This window comes from Bos indicus x Bos taurus, chromosome 10 (genome assembly GCF_003369695.1).
Source record: "Bos indicus x Bos taurus breed Angus x Brahman F1 hybrid chromosome 10, Bos_hybrid_MaternalHap_v2.0, whole genome shotgun sequence".
Classification (NCBI taxonomy): domain Eukaryota; kingdom Metazoa; phylum Chordata; class Mammalia; order Artiodactyla; family Bovidae; genus Bos; species Bos indicus x Bos taurus.
Window position 1 is genome coordinate 11,795,202 of NC_040085.1, and position 24,418 is coordinate 11,819,619.

General features: G+C 45.5%; 1 protein-coding gene and 1 long non-coding RNA gene across 4 annotated transcripts in view; one reads left to right on the top strand and one right to left on the bottom strand.

The window, feature by feature from the left end:
- The window catches only part of LOC113899816, a 53,787-nt gene extending 49,500 nt beyond the window's left edge, over nt 1-4,287 (bottom strand). The window contains exon 1 of the long non-coding RNA XR_003512998.1: nt 3,791-4,287. This is a non-coding gene — a long non-coding RNA (uncharacterized LOC113899816). The remainder of the gene's footprint in view (nt 1-3,790) is intronic.
- The window catches only part of THSD4 (thrombospondin type 1 domain containing 4), a 673,523-nt gene that overhangs the window by 99,914 nt on the left and 549,191 nt on the right, over nt 1-24,418 (top strand). For all 3 annotated transcript variants that reach the window (XM_027553103.1, XM_027553105.1, XM_027553104.1), the window contains exon 4: nt 3,380-3,741. In XM_027553103.1, the coding sequence (XP_027408904.1) occupies nt 3,380-3,741 (362 nt within the window). The remainder of the gene's footprint in view (nt 1-3,379; nt 3,742-24,418) is intronic.

A 24,418-nucleotide genomic window follows, 5' to 3' on the forward strand; every position in this document is an offset into this window, starting at 1 on the left:
CTTCTTCTAGTAGCTAGGGGTGAATTCTTACTTCTTTCAGCTCCTGGCCTATGGCTACTCAACACAGTCTCTGCTTCTATGGTCACGTGGCCTTCTCCTCTGTCTTCTAAGGACACTTGTTATTGGATTTAGGGCCCCCTCCACCCCCCCAGAAGAGGATGATCTCATCTCAAGATCCTTAATTACATCTACATTGACCCCTTTTCCAAATAAGGTCACATTTACAAGTTCTCAGGGTTAGGGCATGCACATATCTTTTGGGGAAAGCCACCATTCAAACTGCCCCACATACTCTAGGGATTACTTTATATATCAAGACTGCAACCTGATTCGACACTTGTTTTTTATAATCACCCAGTGAATCCATCATCAGTTTATTAATAAATCAGGATATGTCAGGGAGGAGAAGAAAGAACAAAAGCTTGTTTTCCGTTTGCTGTGTTTTGTATTTACAAATAAGAGAAAAGCCTTCTCTCCTGGGTCCCCAGTTTAGGACTGATGCGTTGACCGTATTTGCCACTCGTGTGGCCATCCCCGTCTTCTGTTCACATCTGGTGATTAGGAAACTGCAGCCCTTCAGTCACAGAACCCTCTGTCCTGACCTTGCTCTAACCATGTCTCCTGCTGGCTCCATCCCCATGACCTCTGACCTCTCACCGCAGCTCTCTGAACATGGTGCCCATGGACTGGCAGGCTGACATCCAGCTCTGGGCTTAAACCTCTGATTAGATGGTTCTTTGCTGAGCTGCTCAGCCCTCTCACTCATCCTGCCTTAGTCACTCTCTGAACCTTCAGGGACCCAGTTTAAACTCTCAAGGTCACCCAGAGACCCCTCTGTGCCCTGGAATGTAGTTGAGTGACAATGACAGTGCTCGGCCACTCAGCTGTGTCCGACTCTTTGTGACCCCATGGACCGTAGCCCGCCAGGCCCCTCGGTCCATGGGATTTCCCAGGGATACTGGAGTGAGTTGCTATTTCCTCCTCCAGGGTAGTTTCCCATGGAGGGAAGATCAAACTCGGGTCTCCCGCCCATTGCGGGTGGATTCCTTACCACTGCACCACCTAGGAAGGCTGTAGTTGAAGGAAGGAGGCCTCAGCTGAACAAGCCCCATGGTTTCAGGGTAACTGAGTGCCAGGACTCTACCCCACAGCTGAGATCTGGAGGGCTTTTAATGACCACAGTGTGCTGCAGCAGTGGCTTACACTCACTCCCTGAGCACTCGCCTTAAGCACTTGGGTGGGTTTCCTCAAAGAGTCCTCACACCACCCTCTGAGGTAGTCTTGGCTCCGTGTCTCCAGGTGCTGTGAAGGAGTTCAACCTTACTGGGTTTGTTCCACACAAAGGGGAAGACAGTCCCTGTACCTTCTCACCTCTCAGAGGTATCCTGGGGATAGAGGAGTATAACTGTGAAAGGTCTTCAAACTCTTGGAGTTTTGGGTAAACAATGCTACCTAAAACCAATATCTTAAAAAAAAAAAAAGCTGAGGTAATCTGGAGGCATTTATGCATGTCATATAGAAGCCTGAGGTTCACTGAAAAACCCTCCTTTCAAGGAAAGTCAAAGTGTTGCTCAGGGCTTCTGTGGTGGCTCAGTGGTAAAGAATCTGCCTGCAATGCAGGAGACCCCGGTTCAATTCCTGGGTCAGGAAGATCTGCTGGAGAAGGGATAGGCTACCCACTTCAGTATTCTTGGGCTTCCCTTGTGGCTCAGCTGGTAAAGAATCCACCTGCAATGCGGGAGACCTGGGTTCGATCCCTGGGTTGGGTAGATCCCCTGGAGAATGGAACAGCTTCCCACTCCAGTATTCTGGCCTGGAGAATTCCATGGACTGTACAGTCAGTCCATGGGGTTGCAAAGAGTTGGACACGACTGAGTGACTTTCACATAGTGTTACTCGGTGTCCCAAGGGTACGAAGGACATTCCAGGGGAATGATCCAGAAGCTCAAGAGCAGTTTGCTGGAGAGAGAGCAGGCAGTGCTGGAACTGCCTATATTGGGGGCTGAGGAGACTCGAGTCCAACCTCTGCTGCAACCACATGACCAAGGCAGGCCACAGGCTCTGATCCTTGGGTGGGAAACTTCATCTCTGAAAGGCGAGAATGTTTGTAACCAGGGCTGCCGAGAGGACTAGAAATTACATGTGCTATCTGGCACCAAGTGGATACCAGAATAATTATAGCTATTTTACCGTGATTCCTCCTCTGAGGACTTCTCAACCCATACCCTACCCAGCCAGGCAGCCGGTTCCCCGGGAGACTCCTCTAGTCTTGTCTTAGCTGCATAAAGCTCTTTGCTGCTAGGTCCAGTCCATTTGTGCAACCTGGGGTGCTTCTCTCCTTGTTCTCAGGTCCTAGCTCAACATTGGTATACATCTGGTACTCAGAGCCTGTCTGCATCATGAACAGAAGGGTTCCCATGCTCAGCACTCTGCTTGGCATGATAGCTCTCTGTGAAAGGGCCAGTTAAATACATGGGAATGTCGAATCATCTTCAGGATAGAACTTTAACTTTCTGACATTTTTAATCTCTCCTGATTCACCACGGAAGCAGAAAAGATGATCATTATGGTTTTACCAAGCACGTATTTAGTGCCTGCTCTCTGCTGTGTGTGTAGATATCCTAACTTAAATCTTCTTAGAGCCTTGTGAGGTAGGTAGGTACCATCCCGCTTTAGGACACAGAGAGCTTCAGAAACTTTCTGGTCACACTGGTAGAAGTGGCAGGGGTGTGATAGGGGCATCTGCTTCTGGAGCAGGGCCTCTAAACCCTGATACTGCGTTGCCTTTACTGCATGGAGACACTGGGCTGTGGCCTCCTCACCGACTTGAGGGAAGCCCTGTCCTTCTAGCCTGGACCCCAAGGACCTGTGGGGTAAGCCTCAGTTAAGATGTGAGAGCAGTGCATTGCGCTCTCCAAGGCCATGGTCCCCAAAGCCAGGGTCACATAGGTGAGCCCTATGTACTTGTGCCTTTGTGTGTCCCTTCCTTTATTAAAAAAAAAAAAAAATATATATATATATATATATATACACAAAATATAAAGTAATTATATAAATATAAAATATATATAAAATATGTATATGTATACACATACAGTTGTGCCTTTGTATGTCTCTTCCTTTATATATATATATATATATGTATGTATGTATGTATGTATGTATGTGTGTGTGTATAGACATATGTTCATCCTATTTTATTAGTTCATCTGTATGAAGACGAGTATAACCCAAGCTGGGTTCTATCTTGTTTTCAGATTTTAACACAGGCCCTGTGCCAACTTGTGCCTAATGGATAAGCCTTTTCGGTTATCCACGGCCTATGCGGGTTAAGCAGCAGCGTGTATTGCAGTCCCCTAACGGGCCTCTGTCTCCACAGGTCCCGCAGCGGATGGCTGTGGCCGAGGGCGCTCCGGAGGACGGCGGTGGCGGCGCCCCGGGCGTGTGGGGCTCCTGGGGCCCCTGGTCCGCCTGCTCGCGCAGCTGCAGCGGCGGCGTGATGGAGCAGACCCGGCCCTGCCTGCCCAGCTCGTACCGCACACGCGGGGGACCGCGGCCCGGAGCCCCAGCGCGCGCTTTCGCGGGCCACGTGGTGTCAGCCGTGCGCACATCGGTGCCGCTGCACCGGAGCCGCGAGGAGACACGCGCCCCTGCCGGCCTCAACTCCAGTCGCCAAGGCCCGGCGCTGCGAGGCAGCCGACACCCGCAGGCCCGGGGCCGCGAACCCACGGCGGAGAGAAGGTACCTGCCCTCCTGACCCCCGCGCACCCTCCCGCTATCGTCCCTGTACCTGCTGGGATGTGCTGCGCTCGCCACTCTTCATCCTAGATCGCGCGGTTAAAGCTTTGCTTCTGCCAGGTGGGGAGGAATTCTTGGCTCCACAGATCTCCTTCCATCCTTTGATTTATTTTGCAGCCCTTTAAAGCGTTGAGGCCACTCCCACCCACTCTGTGATTCTGAATAGTCTTCAAAGTGAAGCTGAGTTTAAGAATGTCCTTAAGCTCAACTTTAGGGAGGCCCTGCGGAGGACTGAAAAAGCTACCTGGAGCGAGGAGATATCCTTCCTCGTGCTCCTCTAGTGCTGGGGGAAAGGGAGAATCCTGGCCGCAGGCTGTGTGGATTTGAGCTAAGAACACAAAACAAGGGGCTTTTTAAAGCCAAGAGCTGACATGAGTTTGGAATCCCTGAACAGGATCGGTGTCTGGAGTCTAACTTGCTCCCAGCCTATAGATTTCAGGATTCTATGAATTTTTCTAGAAAGTTTCTCCAAAGTATTTTGGGTGAACTCACAACTGTGAGAATATGTCTAATTAATTAGACATATTATAATTAGATCTAGATATTTTTTAGAGTCAACAAAATGTAAACTCTAGAAATGGCGTAGTGGTATCAGAATAGTTGTATAACTCTCCAAAGCCTTAGGTGGCTAGGCTAGCATAAATAAGCCAAAATAGGCAATGCCCATGGCAAGGTAGGAATACAGATGCTGAGGAAAACTTGTTAGTGAATTAATCGACCAACATTCACAGATTATTCAGTATCCATTCTGCAGCATTTGTTGGGCATCCAAGGTTCATGATAAATTCTGAGAGAATATTCCTATGAAAGCAATTTTTTGTTCAGTTGTATAGTCCTTTCTGACTAAGACCCCGTGGACCACAGCACACCAGGCTTCCCTGTCCTTCACTGTCTCCTGGAGTTTGCTAAAACTCATGTCCATTGAGTCAGTTCTGCCATCCCACCATCTCGTCCTCTGTCAGAGAATGAAAGTGATAAACAACAAACATTTACAGGAAGAATAGCAAGTATAAGGTGTGCTCACTGGGCTTAAAGAAAGTGAAAGTCTTTGTCGTTCAGTTGTGTCGGACTCTTTTTGATCCCATGGACTGTATGGGATCCTCTGTCCATGAAATTCTCCAGGCAAGAATACTGGAGTGGGTAGCATTTCCTTCTCCAGGGTATCTTCCTAACCCAGGGATCGAACCTGGATCTCCTACATTGCAGGCAGATTCTTCACCATCTGAGCCACCTGGGAATTCCTGCTGCACTTAAGAAATACTTAGTTTAGTCATTAAACCAAATTAATGCCCAGTTCAGGGAGGGTGCAAGTGTATAAGATGGGCTGCCTGGCCCCTCTTGTCACTTGCAGTTCAGATATTAGCATCGATGGCCACCCTTCCCCACTGTAGTTAACACTGCCTGAGGCCTTCTCAGCTGCCAGCCACCTAGAAATAGAGCGGAGTTACAACCCAGCCACCCTTGCCTGCACAGGTCTTTCTTGACTTGGTTGTTAGGATTTTGGAGAGAAAGGGCCATTTCACAGAGAAGATGCTTTGGCCGAATCCTAAATTGATAAACCAAATTTGAGCTGATAGAAGGGAGAGTTTGGAGGCCTGGCTGGCCTGCCAGTGGGAGAGTAAAAGAGAGATCACCTGGGAGAAAGTGCTTCCTTCTTTCTCTGTTCCTGTGTATAGACCCGAGGACCCCCCAGTATCACTCTGGGACTGAGAGGCTGCTGCTTCTAAAGCCAAGGGTTTGGTTTGTGTTATCTCTCTTCATCCTGACCACAACCCCATAATAACATAGCTCTCCAGTCCCTTATCTAAATGCTTATGGCAGTGGGCATTTTAGAATTGAGAACTGTTCAGAGTTTAGCAAGGTGATTCAGGGCATATTTCACATGTTAATGGCATTCCTTCCATGGCATGGGGCAGCACCCCATCAGCAAACACATTACTATTGCTGCAGTGAAACCTCCAAATGTTCACATCAGCAGGGAAGGGAAAAAAGACCATAAAATGCCTATGTCAGTTAAGGCGAGGCTTGCTGCCCGAAGAGTTTTGGTACCAAGCAGAAAAATGCAAAAAGTAAAGGAAAGACAAAAAGTTGGTTTTCCAAACGCCTGGTTTCAAAATTGCAGATTTGTAACAGCTTATGGAATGCCTGTTCTGTACCAGCCACTGTTCTTGTCTCTTTTCACGGACAACCCTATGAAATAGGTACTAATATCATCCTCATTTTAGAGGTGAGGGAACAGAGGCCCAGAGAAGGGGCGTAACCTGCCCGAGGTCACACAGCTAGTCTGTGAAGAGTCAGGATTGGAACTCAGGCAGTCCTGGCTCTAAGGATGTGATGCAGTGTTGTTACACATGAGGATCTAAGGTCTGAAGAGGTTTAAGTGATTGCTCAGATTCCTAGAGCCATGAGAAAGCTGAGATTTGAAGGTGCTACTGACTCCAACCTCAGATATGCAGATGACACCACCCTTATGGCAGAAAGTGAAGAGGAACTAAAAAGCCTCTTGATGAAAGTGAAGGAGGAGAGTGAAAAAGTTGGCTTAAAGCTCAACATTCAGAAAACTAAGATCATGACATCTGGTCCCATCACTTCATGGGAAATAGATGGGAAAACAGTGGAAACAGTGTCAGACTTTATTTTTGGGGACTTCAAAATCACTGCAGATGGTGACTGCAGCCATGAAATTAAAAGACACTTACTCCTTGGAAGGAAAGTTATGACCAACCTAGATAGCATATTCAAAAGCAGAGACATTACTTTGCCAACAAAGGTCCGTCTAGTTAAGGCTATGGTGTTTCCAGTGGTCATGTATGGATGTGAGAGTTGGACTGTGAAGAAAGCTGAGTGTGGAAGAATTGATGCTTTTGAACTGTGGTATTGGAGAAGACTCTTGAGAGTCCCTTGGACTGCAAGGAGATCCAACCAGTCCATTCTAAAGGAGATCAGTCCTGGGTGTTCTTTGGAAGGACTGATGTGAAACTGAAATTCCAATACTTTGGCCACCTCATGTGAAGAGTTGACTCATTGGAAAAGACTCTGATGCTGGGAGGGATTGTGGGCAGGAGGAGAAGGGGACGACAGAGGATGAGATGGCTGGATGGCATCACCGACTCGATAGACATGAGTTTGAGTGAACTCCGGGAGTTGGTGATGGACAAGGAGGCCTGGCGTGCTTCGATTCATGGGGTCGCAAAGAGTCGGACACAACTGAGCGACTGAACTGAACTGAACTGAACTAACTCCCAGATCCGTGGAGTACTAGGGACTTCTCTTCCAGCCTCTGTGGTTGAGAACCCAGGAGAGCTGCCTGGGGAACAGGCTCCAGTTGGCTGCAGGCCTGGGCTGCAGGCATTCCAGCCCATGCATTTTGGCAGCAGGAATTTTTTTTTCTTCTAACTTATTGACAAGGGGCCAATTACTGTTTACTATGAAGTTCCTACAAGTTTCTATCATGCTTTTGTAATTTGACAGTTTCAGATGAAACAATCCAAATATTAGCCTGGAAGACCCACACTGCTGACAAATGTCGAGCTCTTCCTAGCTGACGAAAATCACATTTGCTTATATTTATTAGTCATTAGGAACTTGCATAGCATATGTGACCCCAGAAGAGATGTCAGTGTGTTCTCTGGATGGCTGTTTGCCTAACTCTCTGTTTCAGGTTCAAGGTTTGAAGCAGAGGCCATTGGGGGTTTAGATGTTTAAGAAACTGTTAGGTTGTTATGCTGGCCAACTGAAAACCTAACTGGAGCCAGCTGACAAATAAAACAAAATGATACAACCTTCTAACAAATATTTATTAAGCATCTAATATGTTGTAAGGCCCCAGACAGACACAAAGGTATAAAAACCAGATTAGGGATGCTCCAGGTTCTTACTGACAGTTAGAGCAGCTGTTTGCAAGTGTAACTTTTTTTTTGTATTCTTTAAAAAAATTTTTTTTAATTGGAGAATAATTTCTTTACAATGTTGTGTTTATTTCTGCGGTATAATAATGTGAGTCAGCTGTAATATACATATATTCCCTCCTTGAGCCTCCCCGTGCCATCTCGCCCTGCTGGGTCATCACAGTGCACTGAACTGAGCTCTCTGTTATAGAACAGCTTCCCACTAGCTGTCGGTTTACGCATGGTCGTGTATATATGTGAGCACTACTCTCTCTCCTTCCCCTGCTGTGTCCACGAGTCCATTTTCTACAGCTGCCTCTCCATTCCTCTCCTGTGAATAGGTTCATCTGTACCATTTTTCTGGACTCCATATATATGCGTTAATATATGATACTTGTTTTTCTCCTTCTGTATGACAGACTCCACTTTAACTTTTTTTTTAAGTTTATTTTTAGTTGGAGGATAATTGCTTTACAATGTCATGTTGGTTTCTGCCATACCAAACTTAACTCTTTTTTGAAGCGTAAGAATCCTGTCTGCAAAATCAGTCTTAGGTAGAGGCTCAGTTTGTCACACAGACAAAAGCTGAGCTTCTCTGGTTGAAGCCTCAGAGGCCTTGCTGTAGAAATCCAGGGTCTAGATCCAAATGCAGCAATGGTTTTCAACCTCTGTTGACCATAAGAATCCTTTGCCCATCTTTTAGAAGTCTTGACACTCTGGTTACATCCCAGATGAACATCTGGATCTCAGAGGGTTATGCTCGGATATCTATATAATGTCAATCCAGCCAAGGTTGGGAACCACTGATCTGGAAGTATCTCTTTGGAACCTCCAGGTTCCGTGGTAAGTCATTTAGGAATCAGTATTGTCCAGCAGAATTTTCCAGGTTTGGTGAGCACCTGGAATCACTTGCAGTGGGGTGGGGAGGTTTGTTAAAAGTGGGGTTGCCCATATGTATAAATAGGTAATTAATGAGAACCGACTGTATAGCCCAGAGAACTGTAATCAGTGCTCTGTGGTGACCTAAATGGGAAGGAAACCCAAAAGAGAGGGGCTGTATGTATAGCAGATGCACTTTGCCGTAGGAACTAGCACAACATTGTAAAGCAACTATACTCCAATAAAAATTAATTTAAAAAATAAAAAATAGCATAAAGAAGTTCTAAAAAAAAAGTGGAGTTGCCCAACCCCCACTCTCTCCCTTGCGTAATGAGGATTCTATCTGTAGGTCTGTGCTGTGACCTGTGTAGCTTTATTTTAAATGATTTCAGTATGCTCCAGAGTTTGAGAACCACTGCTCTAGAAAGTTGGAAAACACATGAGTGTAAATGCCTTCCGGACAAGGCAGTGTGTTGAAATAGTCATGGTAATAGTGATGGCTACCATTTTGGAGCTTTCATATGTACACGTGCTATGTCGAATGCACTGTAATACTGGCTTGGCCAAAAAGTTTGTTCAGGCTTTTCCATAAGGTGGTACAGAGAAGCCCAAATGAACTTTTTGGTCAACCCAATGTTTACAGCTCACATGGCCCTATGAGGAGGTTGCAAAGACTCACATTTTACAAATGAGGAAACTGAGACTCAGGAATGAAGTGACTCCATCAAGGTCACCCACTTCAGAAGCAACAGAACCAGAATTCTCAGTAGATTTGTCAGAGTCCAGCACTAAAGCTCTTGTCTCTGAAATGAGTACTTTTCTTTCTTTTCTTTTTTTTTTTTGCTTCTGGCTCATTTTATTTTGTATAAAATTTTAATGTAATTTTTTATTGAATATACTTTTTTTTTTAGTGGCTTTTTTTTTAACTTTACAATATTGTATTGGTTTTGCCATACATCAACATGAATCTGCCACGGGTGTACACGTGTTCCCCATCCTGAACCCCCCTCCCTCCTCCCTCCCTGTACCATCCCTCTGGGTCATCCCAGTGTACCAGCCCCAAGCATCCTGTATCCTGCATCAAACCTGGACTGGCAGTTTGTTTCTTATATGATATTATACATGTTTCAATGCCATTCTCCCAAATCATCCCACCCTCGCCCTCTCCCACAGAGTCCAAAAGACTGTTCTATACATGTGTGGCTATTTTGCTGTCTCGCATACAGGGTTATCGTTACCATCTTTCTAAATTCCATATATATGTGTTAATATACTGTATTAGTGTTTTTCTTTCTGGCTTACTTCATTCTGTATAATAGGCTCCAGTTTCATCCATCTCATTAGAACTGATTCAAATGTAATCTTTTTAATGGCTGAGTAATACTCCATTGTGTATATGTACCACAGCTGAAATGAGTATTTTTCAAACGGGCGTTTTAAAAGTGAGGCTTCTCGTTTCCAGCAGGTGTGGTCCAGAAAAGCTAAGTAGAGGTTAGAGACATGTCTTGAAAAGTGCGTGAGGTTTGGTAGTCGAGATTTAAAAGAACTGCTTCTCTTCCTTGCAGTGTTTAGCTCTCTTACCGGGGACATCCTTGCATGTAGTCCTGGGCAACAGAGGGGTTCAAAAAAGTTGGAAGCCATGGTCCTTGTCCTTGTGGGCCTGACACTGAGACTGGGGATGAGGAGAAACCCACAGAGCACTGAAAGGGCCAGAAAACAGTAAAGATGTGACCAGAGTTCAGGAAGATTGGAAAGTCCTTGTGGGATGGAGCTGTCAGGAAATACTGCACAGAACAGATAGAATTTGAACCCAACCTTGATGAATAAATAGAATTTACTTGGCTGGAATTATGTGGAAAGAGTCTACCATTTGTTTGCCATATCAGATCTTTGTCTCATTAAAACACACACACTCACACTTTAAAAAACCTTAGAAATCGTGTCCTCACTGACTGGTGCTCTCCCAAGCAGCCTAAAGGTACTTAACTCCTCTGAACCTCAGGGGCTTCATCTTTCAAATAAGAGCAGCATATGATAAGATACATGTTCTAATGCTGTGCTCTCAAATCATCCCACCCTTGCCTTCTCCCACAGAGTCCAAAAGACACATGTACACCCATGGTTGATTCATGTCCATGTATGGCAAAACCACTACAATATTGTAAAGTAATTAGCCTCCAATTAAATAAATTAAAAAAACAAAACAAAAAACAAGAGCAGCAATAGTAATACCTATCATGTGGGATTGTTGAATCTTGAAATGAAATAATATTTGCATTGCCCAGGCCATAGTACTTGCTCAGAAAATTATAAATCTAATTCCCGTTATGAATTTAGAGGCTGGGCAGTAAAGTGTTAGATAGTCCCAATTAGAACTCTCATTAAACTCATCTGTACTTACCATATTCCTCCCAGACTTGCCCTTCTAGAGAGCCTTTTTCAAAGTTAAAGGTAATACTCATGACTTAAACTAAGTTTGGTAAACTAATACTTCTCTGTTTGAGATGCAAAATGAAAAATTTCTCCAATATTTATCCCAAAACTCTTCGTAATAACTTACATATATAATGACTGTATATAATGTTACATTTTGGGTTGGCCGAAAAATTCGTTTGGGTTGTCTGTAACATGGAAAAATCCAAACTTTTTGGCCAACCCAATATCTAGTAACACTGAAACCATCTCTACCGTGAACTCCAAAATCTGTGTGGGATCACAGGGGAAACCAGCTAGCCATGGTCAACAGCTGGCCATGCAAAAGTTTTCACATTAAGTATTTGCTTTTAAAGGCTTCCTCTGAATTACAGGGCTTAATTCAGAGAGATGACCCGGGCATTACCGTTTTGTGTTTCATTTTCATTTTAATTCAATCAACGTTCCTGGTGTATTTGTTATGAACCAGGCCCTGTGCTAAATACAGAGGGATAGTCAGGGAAAGGAGGTGTGGTTTTCAAGGACCTCCACACCTAATGAGCAAACAGCCCAGGGATAACCACCAGAATGCAGTGTAGTGAGTATCCTGCCTGTGGGGTGAGTGAAGGGTTGCAGGAACACAGAGGTGGAGCTCATTCTTGGAGAATTAAGATACCTGGTGGTGGAAGTACTGCCTTGTGGGGTGACTTTGCATTACTCAGGTGGGAAAGAGCTGGGAAGTACTTGGTATGGATGGGAGATGGCAGTGGTTTGGTGATGCAAGAGGAACAAAGTCTCCTTGACTTCAAGGAGTGCATGCTGGTGGGGTCGGGGAGGGAGACAAGCAGACATTGACCAAGTGCTCTCTTAAGAGGGATACTCAGGGTGTGGGGAAGGAAGGGAGGGGCAGAAGGAGGCCTGGGGAGCCAGAGAAAGCATCACAGAGGCAGTGATGACTGAACTGAATTTTGAAGAAGAAGGATTTTAGCAGAGGTCATTCCCCAAAAAGCAAACTGCGAGGGCATGGTGAGCCTGTCACGTTCTGGAAGTTCTCAGTGGTCTGATGGGGCTGGAGCACAGGCTGTATATGAGGGTGTGTGCAGGCGAGACTGGTTAAGTCCACAGGCTCCTTTCCAAGGAGGGGTTATCAGGCAGTCCTAAGGGGACTGAAATAGAATTTCTTTGAGAGAGGCAGTCCCTGTAAACATGGAAAACCAACTCTTTTCCATCTTAAAGCAAGATGATGTCTCCTTTGTATAGTTGGTTTAAATCTCTTAATGCCCTTGGGATTTTTCACAATATTTGGCTCTGCCACCCCCTGCCCCCTCTCTGTAAAGCTTAGGGAGCTAGGGTTTGCTGCCTGGGAGCCTGGGCTTGCTCCTCCAGGTTTGCAATAGGTGTTCCAGTCTCCTATTGATGCTGTAACACTGACCACAGATTTGGTTGACGAAAAACAGCACAAGTTTTTCTCTTACGGTCTGGAACTCAGAAGTCTAAAATCAAGGTATTGGAAGGGCTATTTTCCTTCTTGGGGCTTCAGAGGAGGATTTTTTTCCTTCTCTTTTCCAGCTTGTGGAGTCAGCCTGCCTTCCTTGGCCTGAGGATTTTTCCTCCCGTCACTCAGCCCTCTTGCCTCTGTCATCTCATCTCCTTCTCTAACTCTTATCCACTGATCTTCTCCTTTTATAAGGACCCTTGTAATTACATGACACCCACTCAGATAATCCAGAATAATCTCCTCATTTCAAAATCTTTAGCACACCTGCAAAAATCCCTTTGCCACATAAAGTTACTTTTCACAGGTTCTGGGGATTAGTGTGTGGGCATCTTGGGATGGAGTGGGGTGGGGTGGGGAGCATTAGCCAGCCTATCATAATGTACATGCATCTGGGGGTCTTGAGAATACCCTAGTAATAGGACAGTTTCTTTGCTAGCAGAACCACCAGCCACTTCCGCATATCATGCCTGGTTGTTTATGGGAAATCCAGCAGCACAGGTTTCAGCAGAACAAAGAACAAGAAGGATGCATTCCCCATCATGCCCTCATGTGCTCTTCTTCGGACAGGCGGTGTTAATCAGGACAGTGATAATGAAGTTAAACATACTAGTTGCCCAGGGCAGCTGGCATAGAATAAGGAACTCTGTATTCCAGTCCAGAGTCCAGGGTCCAGTCCCCAGCTCTCGCTAACGCTTTGATCTTGGGGAAGTCACCTCATTTCTCTGAGCCTTGGTTTACATGTTTATAAAATGAAGGGATTTTATCCAGTCATTAAGGTCTCTGGCCTGATGTTGATGTGTTGTTGTGGTCCAGTTGGGTTGCTCTTTTAAATGCTCCCACCGTCCTTCTACCATCCGCAGTGATGGAGGGATGGTGGCTGGGAGGCATGGCTCTCAGACCTGTTTTCCAACATGTTCAGGAATGTGATGGCTTTCTCGCTCTCCCTCTCTCTGAATCCACAACATAACCCACCGTTCAGACTTCTGCCCCATCACGTGAGTTTTTCTTAAAAGTGCCGTCCACACGTCTGAGCCCCTCTTCTTGGTCTCCCCCTGGACCTTTTCTGTTGGAGGCATCTGCATGTGTTTCCTCGCTTGGAGAAGCTCCGGGCTGGGAGTCATTACACCCTCTTCCTGTGTCATGGCCATCATTTGCTAACTGGATGACCTTGGGGAATCACTTCATCTAATCTATAAAATCTGCATAATTATTTGTCGTCTGTCTTCCATACAGTCCTGCAGAGAGGGTCAGTTGAGGTAACAACTGTAAAAGTACTTCAAAAATACAAGACACGATTCAAAACCAACATGGCTTGATAATTTTATTATCACTGACCAGATCACCCTGGGTTTTTAGAGCCTTGTATCTTTTCTGTAACATCTTGTCTGTGCATGCATGTGTGTGTGAACATGGAGTGTATATGTATGTGTGTTTGCTTGAAAGGTCTGTTGTTTCGAAACAGGACAGACAGGATCAGCCCTAGATCCTAGGCTGTCCCTCCATTTCCTACCTCTTCGGGGAATTGTCTTTGGCTTATGGGTAAGAATCAGTTGTATTTTTAGCTCCTCCTTTCCTGCTCACTTTCTTGGAGGCCATTTGCATTTCATCATCAATAACTCTGGAGCAATATGTTATTTCTGTCCCAAGGGCCCCTGGAGCTGAGTAGGCCCCTTCATGATGCTGGATGGGAAATTTTGCTGTTAATTAAACTTCACAAAGCCACATGCCATTTTCCTGACCCTCTGTTGAAACTTAGGGAGTCTTGTTACATTCAAGGGGGGCAAAAACCACACAGCAAAAGACGGGAAAGCTTGTGGCCTTGTCTGTGTTTCTCCTTGGAAAATCTCCCTGATAATCTGGGCAGTTAGCAGAGCAAGCAGGTACATCTGTTTTTAAAATGCAGACTCTATATTTTCAGTGTTTTTTGTTTTCTTCCTGCAAGGACAGTTTTGTTTCTTTTCCTCCTTTGAAAGCAGGATTTCCACTTAGTCCCTGAATTGTTTGACATGAAGTTACCTGTTGATGCTAACCAGATAGACGGTGTTTTAATATGCTTCGGTTTCTGAATCTGAAACCTTAGCCCCTTTTCGGTGCGAGCGTTTGTAACAGAGCCGGGCCCACTGGTATGTACGCTTCTGCCTGTAGGTTAGGAGAGATTGGAGCCAGATTTTAAGCTTGAGTGACTCTGCTCGCAGACAAGGCTCCAAAGAGCCCTTGTTCCTTTCTTGTGGCATTTCATTAAGTGTCAGAAGTATTTCATTAGTTATCAGAACAAAGATCACATTTGCCATAAGAATGCTGCATTGAATCCCCTCCAAGTCATTCATAACTCAGGGTTCCAGAAGAGAAGGGTGATGGGCTCTGGAAAAAGCCTGACAGCAATATGTGTGTCCCAGAAGGGGATCTCAACCTTGCATCCGGGACCCCTAGGGCTTCTCCTTGGATGCTCGCCTGGTGGCAGTCAGAGAGGCCTTTGTGTGAGCATGGTGGGGGAGTACATCTCCTATGTGTGGCGTTACCATCATCTGCTTTAGTCACCCGCTTCCTGCACACGTTGCTGATTTAGTTGTAGTAAAGGAAATTATTTTTGTAGCACCTGCTATGTGCTACATTAGTCACATGTGTATTTGAACCTTAAGCAGCCCTGTTTTACAGTTGAGACCACTGAACTGAGGTCGAAAGATCCCCAGCGTCTTGCTCCTTTAAGTGGTGGAGCGGATCAGAGCCCAGGATTGCCTGACCCCAGTCGCTTCACTCTTCCCACTCCAAGCCTGTAATGTGGATGCAGGTAATTTACCTGTGAGAGAGTTTGGAATGCAGAGGCTATGACCTCACTGTTGGTTTCCATGGTTCAGTACTAACAGCCCCTCAAGAGCAATTCGAGTCCTTACTTTCTTACCTTAACTATGTGCACTTCCCTGGGCATATAGCCCTTCTGGCTCATCTCTGTTAATTGTAATGAGGGCAGCCACAGTGGATGTTTATTGAGGGTTTACTGTGTGTAACAGGCTGAATACAGCTCTCTCCCCCCACCCACCCCAAAGGTATGGAGTCCTCTAGAGCCTGAAAATGCTAACTTATTTAGAAATGAAAAAGCCTTTGCAGATATAATGAAGGATCTTGAGATGGGGAGATTATCCTGGTGGGCCCTGCATGCAACCATGAGTGTCCTTATAAGAGATGGGCAGACAGAAATTTGATACCCAGACACACAGAGGAGAGGTGAAGGTGCTGTTCTTGAAAATGGGAGGGATGGGGCCACAAGCCAAGGAAAGCTGGCTGCCACCAGAAGCCAAAAGAGGCCAGAAAAGAGACTCCTCAGAGCTTCCTGAGGGAGCACAGCCCTGCCAACAACTCCATTTCGGTCCATTGACCCTCATCTCGAACTTCTGGCCTTCAGAAGTGTGAGAGAATCAATTTCTGTTGTTTTTAGCCACCGAGTTTGTGGTAGTTTGTAGAGCAGCTATAGGAAACATATGCAGCATTGAAGGCTCTGAGCTAAACCTCTAGGGACTATAATGCATAAAGTAATCCATATTATCCTTCTTTTTTAAGTACAAGAACTCTGCACTCAGAGAGATGAAGTAATGAGCCTTGGGGCCCAGAGCTAATAGTTTGGAGAACAGGGCTTTGAACCGGAGTTTGGCTCTAAGCCTCTGCTCTTAACCACCGTATAGTTCTTTCTTCCTGTCCCCTGACTTATTTCTCGGCCTCATGCCCTCTACATCAGGCCTAGGTCAAGATCAGGCCTTGCCCCAGAGACTTCCTTTCCCTCTTTATGGTTTGACTTCCAGGCATGCATTGTTTTCTTTTTCCTATAGAAACACTTAGTCCCTCGTGGGCCTTGTGGATCCAGCAGCAGTTAGCTAAGATTTCCCTTTTCCTCAGTGATGAGAACATGTGGGCTAGTGCTAAAAATGTTTTCTTTCTGGATGTGGAGGGAAGCAGTAATTTCCCCCACCCTGTTTTCCAGTAAATTCTCATTCCAAGCAGTCCATCCCTGTAATCCTTGGTGAATGGCATTTGGTATTTATAAGCTGTACTCTGTTGCAGCAGTTTAAGCTCCTTAAGAGCTTACCATTCATTCATTCGTTCAGTAACATTTGTTAATATCACAGTAATATCCATTCATGTAGACTTTATATCTTGGAAAGTTGTTTAATATCTTTTAGACTCAGTTTCCTTATGTATAAAATTGGAGTAATGACCCACGTTACTGTTTGCAGTGAGAGTTAATGGATAACATGTATAAACCATTTGGCAGGTGTTCAGTAAGTTGCTGCAATCTGAATACTGAATTTATGTAAGTACATGATGCTATTTGAGGGGATGGAGTAAAGTCTAGGACAAATCCCTTTTTCCTTCAATTAACTGAGGGTAACAGACCTGCACCCAAAAAAAAAAAAACTTGTCTAATTCAAGTGAGAGTGTTATGAATTTTTTTCACACACGACTATTAGAAATATTTCATATTTAAAATAAATAAAAAATATACATGGTACATAGGTACACATTAAGTGGTATGTGTAAAAGAGGAGACATTCAGAACCTGAGAGAAACACCGTTGCTTCCTCCATGGACGATTCACATAAAAAATGCTCAGGAAATCTAAGTTGCGTCATCAACACATTATTGCTCCATTATTAAACTCAGCAGCAGATACAGAGAATAGTCCTTCTGTTTGCTTCAACCTGCTGGGGGTCAGCCTCTGGGCAGAGAGCACTGTTTGAGAGGCCCCAGGGAGAGGGGTTAGGAGCTCGCGTTTGCTCAGTGCCTGCCTGGCCAGGTACTGTGCCCCACAGGTCATCTCCTTTGGTCTCCCTTTTAAGCCCCTGAGTCCCCCAGGGCTGCTCAGGTGCAGATCACAACACACACCAGCAACAGGTTTGATTCTCAAGAGGGCTCGTCTCAGTTAAGCTGGAGAAATGAATGCATTTACTGTTCTTTCGTGCAAATCCAGGCTCTACCTCCCTGCCCCCATTTGGTTGTCTGCCTCTGCAGTGACCCTCATGTGTGAAGGTTGCAGGCTCCGTGTCTCTCTTCTTGGGGACAGTTCAGCTGTCATGGTAACCACCATTTACAGAGAGTCCACAAGGGCTAGGCCCTTTACCTTCATTATTTTGTTTAACCCTCACGGCAACCACTGATGAGGTAGGTACCATTATTCCGTTTTGCCACTGGAGATAGGAAATGTGGCCTGACTGACCCAGGATCACAAGGTAGTTAAGTGGCGACCTGGATGGTTTGATGGAGTACCCAGGAGCTCTCTATTGCCCCGGTTACCACCCCTGTCTCAGTTGATCTCTTATTTTCCTCATCTTCAGGGATGCCCTGCCCAGCGTGAAACAGGGTGGGGCCTCCATCTTTCTCTGAGCAATCGAATGTTAACTTAGTCTTGACTGAAATTGTCTCTGGTAAACCTCCACCAGCTCAGCTTTTGCCTTTGTGTGAATCCAAAGCGGATGCCTCTTCCTCTGATTAGGTCCATCCCCCCACTGGGAAGACACTGCATTTCAACACCCAGGTGTCCTGGTGGAGTGAATAACTGCTCAACTACAGGTGGCAGCCGTGCAGGCAGTGGGTGCTATTGCTTTCTATTGGTCTGAAGTTGGTTTCCTTGAAGACTGCCCCCCGCCCTCGCCGGCCATGCCCTTATTCCACCCCTCGGGGCCCATACTGCACAAGCACCTGAAGCTCAGTCCTGGAAACCCAGTATCATTCAGATGTGCAGCAGCACCATCAACACTGTGGTGACTTGTCCTCAGGGATGCTTGACTGGCCTCCAAACACCATCCTTTAGACAAGGAGAAGCACCTGATGGCAAGATCTATTAATAAATCAGAGTCCAGGTCTCTCCTGAGATCCTTGCCCCAGAAGGACTGGGTCTGTTCTGAAGGCTGTTTTATATTTGGGGTGTGTGGAGGTGGGGGGGAACAGTGCTCACTGTCTTCACTGTCTGGGATGCCAGCAGTTGGGTGGGGTCACTGAGAAGAAGGTTTTCTCAGGGCTTGGATTCCTGGCACAAAGAAAGGCCTTTTTTTTTCCTGCAGACTATTTTCCCTCTATCAACATACATTACCCATGATCATAAACAAAACCAGTACTATATTCAAATTCTGGCTTTGCCTGCTTACTAGCTGTGTGATCTTGGGCAAGTTGCTTAGCCTTTCTTTTTTTTTATTTTTATTTTATTTTTAAACTTTACAATATTGTATTAGTTTTGCCAAATATCAAAATGAATCCGCCACAGGTATACCCGTGCTCCCCATCCTGAACCCTCCTCTCTCCTCCCTCCCCATACCCTCCCTCTGGGTCGTCCCAGTGCACCAGCCCCAAGCATCCAGTATCGTGCATCGAACCTGGACTGGCGACTCGTTTCATACATATTATACATGTTTCAATGCCTAAACTCAGTTGCTCCCAAACCACCATTCTACTTCCTTTGCTAGATTTCAAGCATCTTGGTTCCTGCTAGTGCCCCTGAATCCATTGGTGAAAAGACCTCGTTCCTTTACTCTTATTAAAACAAATTCGTCATTTCCTCTCTCTCCCTCTGCCCCCTGCCCCCCACTCCCTCACATATAAGCCTTTGAGATCCTTCTTCCCTGAGGGCTCAGAGCAAACCTGTCCGCTGATTCTTCCGTTGGTCTTTAAATCCAGACCTTAAATACTTTCCGGGGAGCAAGCAGATCTGATTAAACCAGCTAATGTGTGTGACAGTGTGTACCACCCAGTAGACAATCAGGAAAGCTTTTGTTTTCATCATCTTAATTTTTATTTCCCTAAGTGGTCAGAGTTTTGCCTCTTATCTGCTGTAGACAGCAGAGAATTTATTGCCTGGAACAGCTCTGGCAGGACTTTCAGTCTTCTGAACTAAGAAGACATATGCTCTCAACCTAAACCATTTGCTCACAGCCTCTTTGAACTCAGCACATGCTATCCTTTCTCCATTTGGCAGGTGATCACAATGGAACAGGGTGAGCTTCAGGAACACAGGGCTCTCTTTCCAGCTTTAAGCTGCAGACTCCTTTCCTTCCAGCTTGCCTCGGATCACGCAGCCCCTTGGTGAAGGCATGTTTCTGCTTTTCAACTGCTGCTCCCTTCCATTCTTCCTCCCCTCGCATTTGAATGTCAAGGTCTCTCTAGGTGGCCAGTGGCTACTGATGTTTAATTTCACATCAACTCCCTTTGTTTCCCACCCAGAAGTGTGGGGCTGCCTTGACTTCTTGCTTATTGGAACTCAGAGCTTTTATATCTCTACTAATTGATCCACAGAGGTAACCTTTGTTGACGCGTTGGTAAGAAATGGTGAGCAATTAAGCTCTGGTCTCTAACAAGTGTTATTTCAACAAATATTCACAGAGTGCCTCTGGGTCAGACCCGCTGCTAATCTCAGGGATTACACACACAGGAATAAGAAACTGACAAGTCTTGCCCTCAAAGACTGGAAGACTTGGGGGGAAGCCAGGCCTTTTACTCAACAACATTACCAAGATGCAGTGTTAATGCCGTGGCAGAGGAGTGTGCAAACGACATAGAAAGCGCTTACTGTGTCGGGGCCGCCTAGGGGAAGCATGCGGGTGCTGATGTTTATTTTGGGCTAGAAGGCTGCTCCAGTTCAGAAGTTTGTAGGTAGGGTAGAATTGCAGGCAGGCTCTTGGAGGCACAAGAGCTCAGTGTGTTTGGAAAATGATGAGTGATTTTTTGTGCCTGGAAAGTATAGGGCTGGTGGCAGGAGAGGATGAAGACTGGAATTGAATCTGAGAAGAGAGACTGAGACCCGTTGATGAAGGACTTAATGTGGCATCAAAGTGAATGTGCCTTAAAACCGTCTATGTTTGAACTTTATTTTCTAGGCAGAACGAAGTCATCAGCATTTTTTCTTTTAATAGAGGGTAATGGTCAAAGGGTGTGTTTATGAAAACGAATCTGGTGGAGAGAGAAGTCAAAAGTACATGCGGGTCCTGACTTTGACAGCTTCCTCATGGACCGGGATGCGTGGACAACCGGGGAATATGCTCTGGGGTGCATTTTTTGTCATCACTGTAGCTACTGTATTGGATGTCCAGAGTCAATGCAATTCATTACCTAGGCTCTGTTGCCCAAGCACATCCAGATTCCAAAGACGCTTGGCACAGGGCTTCTGACGGCCTTGTTGATCTAAAATCTTCTGGGAGTATATGACTTTTCAGTTACTGACAGTGACATTTCAGAAGAATATTTTCTCCCCTAACTGTTTATGTTCCTTTTGTCTTTGGGGATTACAATTTATAAATGGGTATTTTGTGTCCAACTGAAATGCCTCCATATTCAAGTATTAAGTTTGCTGACTTGTATTCTCTTTGTGACGTTGTGTATACAGCAGACAAAACCTTTAGGGAGAGTTCTGCCTAGGAATTTTGGCATTTGCTTTCTTAGGATCTTCCCCACATCCATAAAGGGCTACATTTTTTTAAATTCAGTGGAAAACAATTTAGTATTATTCTTTTTGATATCACTTTCCTATATTGAAAACTTGTACAGAAGACAAAAAAATTTTTTTATGATAGTACAAAAGGGTAAGAAATGAGACATCTGCTTCAACTCCACCCTGAATCTGCTTCTCAGAGGAAATCCTTGCCTAAAATTTCATTTGTTATCAGTTCAGAAATGTATCCAGCATACATATGATATTTTGTATACATGTTTTCCTCCTTTCTTTTTAAACACAAACAGGGAGCGTGAATGTTTCAGTGCCTCTGTGTCTTGTCCTTTTTCATTTCAGGGAACTTTGGGGACCATTCTGTATCAGTACATATGCATCTGCCTCATTCTTTTAAACAGCTTCACTGAACTCCACCAGCATGTCCTCTGACGTTTACCTTCATTTACCTAGCTCGTTATTCTCCTGTTAAAAGATGCTTACGTTGAGTGTCAAATTTACAATAGCAAATCAGAGTTGCAAAATGCAATTTATTTTTCTACAACTAGGTTTGGTTCATGAGTCTTGGTTTCTGCTGCTGCAGGAAAACTGCCAACTCCAGGAAGCTCAGATGATCATATGCAGCATGGCCAAAAAACACAAAGCAAAACAAACAAAAAAACAAACAAACCAACAGCAACCAACATGACCGGTTTTGTGATTTATACTTAGTTCACGCAGGATTTCTGTCCGCCCTCGAATTGTACGCTTTTCCCTGAGGGAGGCCTGGATCTCCAGATGAGAGGCTTCTGTGCAGTGTGTTCTGTTTTGTGCTTGCTGCTTTGCTTCCATGAACTGCCTCCCACCCTTTGCAGTAACTGTTCCTGAGGTCTCCACTTGTACTCTAGTCAGAGGTCATGTGCTCTGTGTTCTTGTTAGAACCACAAAGACTCCTTAGGGATGACCCATTAGTGCTCAGGCGGGCCCCTCCGTCCCAAGTCCTCCCATGTTGGACATGGACTTCCCTACAAAGCTTGCAGGCCCTTCTATTCTCAGGCTACTTGGAGAAGGCAATGGCACCCCACTCCAGTACTCTTGCCTGGAAAATCCCATGGGCGGAGGAGCCTGGTAGGCTGCAGTCCATGGGGTCGCGAAGAATCGGACACGACTGAGCGACTTCACTTTCACTATTCACTTTCATGCATTGGAGAAGGAAATGGCAACCCACTCCAGTGTTCTTGCCTGGAGAATCCCAGGGACAGAGGGTCCTGGTAGGAGGCCGTCTGTGGGGTTGCACAGAGTCAGACACGACTGAAGCGACTTAGCAGCAGCAGCAGCAAACAAATCTGAGGTTTCTATTACTCCCCACCCCAGGCAGAATATTCTACGCTAACCTCTGATTACTGCCTCTCAGTTGCTCCCTCCTGTGCCTGTTAGCCAAACTCTTAATTCCTATAGGTTTGAGAATATTATTTCAGTCTTAGCATCTTCTTCACATTCTGGAGTGTACACGATACCTCTGCTCTCTATGCTCCCAGCTTTGGATCTTGCCAGACAAGGCCCAGGATTTCAGATTCTAAAGAAACCTCTTCTCTTCTGCTGACCTTTAGTTCTTCTCTTTTCTGGTGCTGTAATGATCAAGGTCATTCTAGAGGCACTGCTCAGGGAGAGAAGGGATTGCTGAGAGGGAGAGATGTACTGGCTAATTCCTTAAAACCTTGCCCTATAAGGTTTGTTTCAGGTGTCCTGCCTGTTCAAGAGGCTGCACTGAGGACCCCTGAGCTCAGACCCCTCGTGCCTCTATACGTAGATATATATGTGTGCAGCCCAGTATCTTTTAAGATGTCTATTAAAACTTCTTTATAAACGCATTTGGGGATTAATTAGGAGTTTTGGATTAGCAGATACACACTGCTGCTGCTGCTACTGCTGAGTCACTTCAGTCGTGTCTGACTCTGTGCGACCCCATAGACGGCAGCCCACCAGGCTCCCCCATCCCTGGGATTCTCCAGGCAAGAACACTGGAGTGGGTTGCCATTTCCTCCTCCAATGCGTGAAAGTGAAGTTGCTCAGTCGCCTCCGACTCTAAGCAGCCCCATGGATTACAGCCCACCAGGCTCCTCTGTCCATGGGATTTTCCAGGCAAGAGTACTGGAGTGGGTTGCCATTGCCTTCTCCAAAGATACACACTACTATATATAAAATAGATAATTAACAAGGACCTACTGTATAGCACAGGGAACTATAGTCAATATCTTATAATAAACCTATAATGGAAAAGAATATGAAAAAGAAAAGAAATATATATGTATATACACGTGTGTGTGTGTGCTCAGTCGTGTCCCACTCTTTGGAACCCCATGGTCTGTAATCCGCCAGTCTCCTTTGTCCATGGAATTTTCCAGGCAAGAATGCTGGAGGGGGTCACCATTTCCTTCTCCAAGGGATCTTCCTGACCCAGGGATCAAACCCATGTCTCCTGCATTGGCAGGCAAATTGTTTACCATCGGAGCCAGCAGGGAAGGCCAATGTATGTATGTATGAATATATGTCTATTACTTTGCTGTACACCAGAAACTGACACAACGTGGTAAATCAACTGTCCTTCAATTAAAAAAAAATTTTAACTGGTGGATTTTGGGAAAAGCATTTCACTTGATAATAGTTGTGACTCACATCTTCCTTTCCTCTCTCCACGCTTAGCATGCTGAGTGGAAGAAGAATGTGCGCAATTTGGAGGCTAGTGTAGAGGCAATCCTCAGATGCAGCTTCTCCGCATCTGTAACTAGGAGACTCTGATTTTAGCTTCTCATATCCTCAGACCTGTCTTTGGTGCTAAGACCGGCCAGGTAAATTTGCACCCAAACATTAGCTTGGGAAGAACTTAGTTTTGATATGTAAAAACAGTGCAATGTGCAAATGTGGCATAATGGATCCCTTTAAATCATATGCAGATTATTCATTAGATACATTAAGATTTAAAAAGATCTTAGATTTTCTCAACAGCATCTAGTACAGGAACTTCCACCCACCCTTGGTTCTGTGAACATCTCCAGTAATATCCTGTCTCCCAAGCCTCCTTCCCATCTTTGCTATGGAAGGATTGACTTCTGTTTACCTAACAACTCAGGTAGCTTGCTTCAAGGAATGCGCCTCTTTAAATGCTGTAAAACCTGGAACCTCTGAGCTGAAGGCATACAAGGAGACTTTTCAGTTGAGCAGGGACAGCAACCTCACTGCCCAGCTGGCAGACTCAGGCTCCTGGGGACCCTCACAGGCTGGTCCCAAGGGCTGCTGCTCTGTTGGATGCTGGGGCCAATGTGTGGTTCATGTTAGCACAGCTGAGAGAGGCCAGGCCTCTTGCAGAGACCTGACTGAGCCCGAAGCTCGAAGGGAAATAAACATGAAGAGTGTAAGACCTACAACCAGCCTGGCTTCCAGAAGGCAGGGTTCTCTCTCTGCCCGTTCTACTCCATACTGGGAACTGAGACAATAGATGGAATGCCATCCTGTATCTGCAAGCAGCTGACAGACAACCTCTCC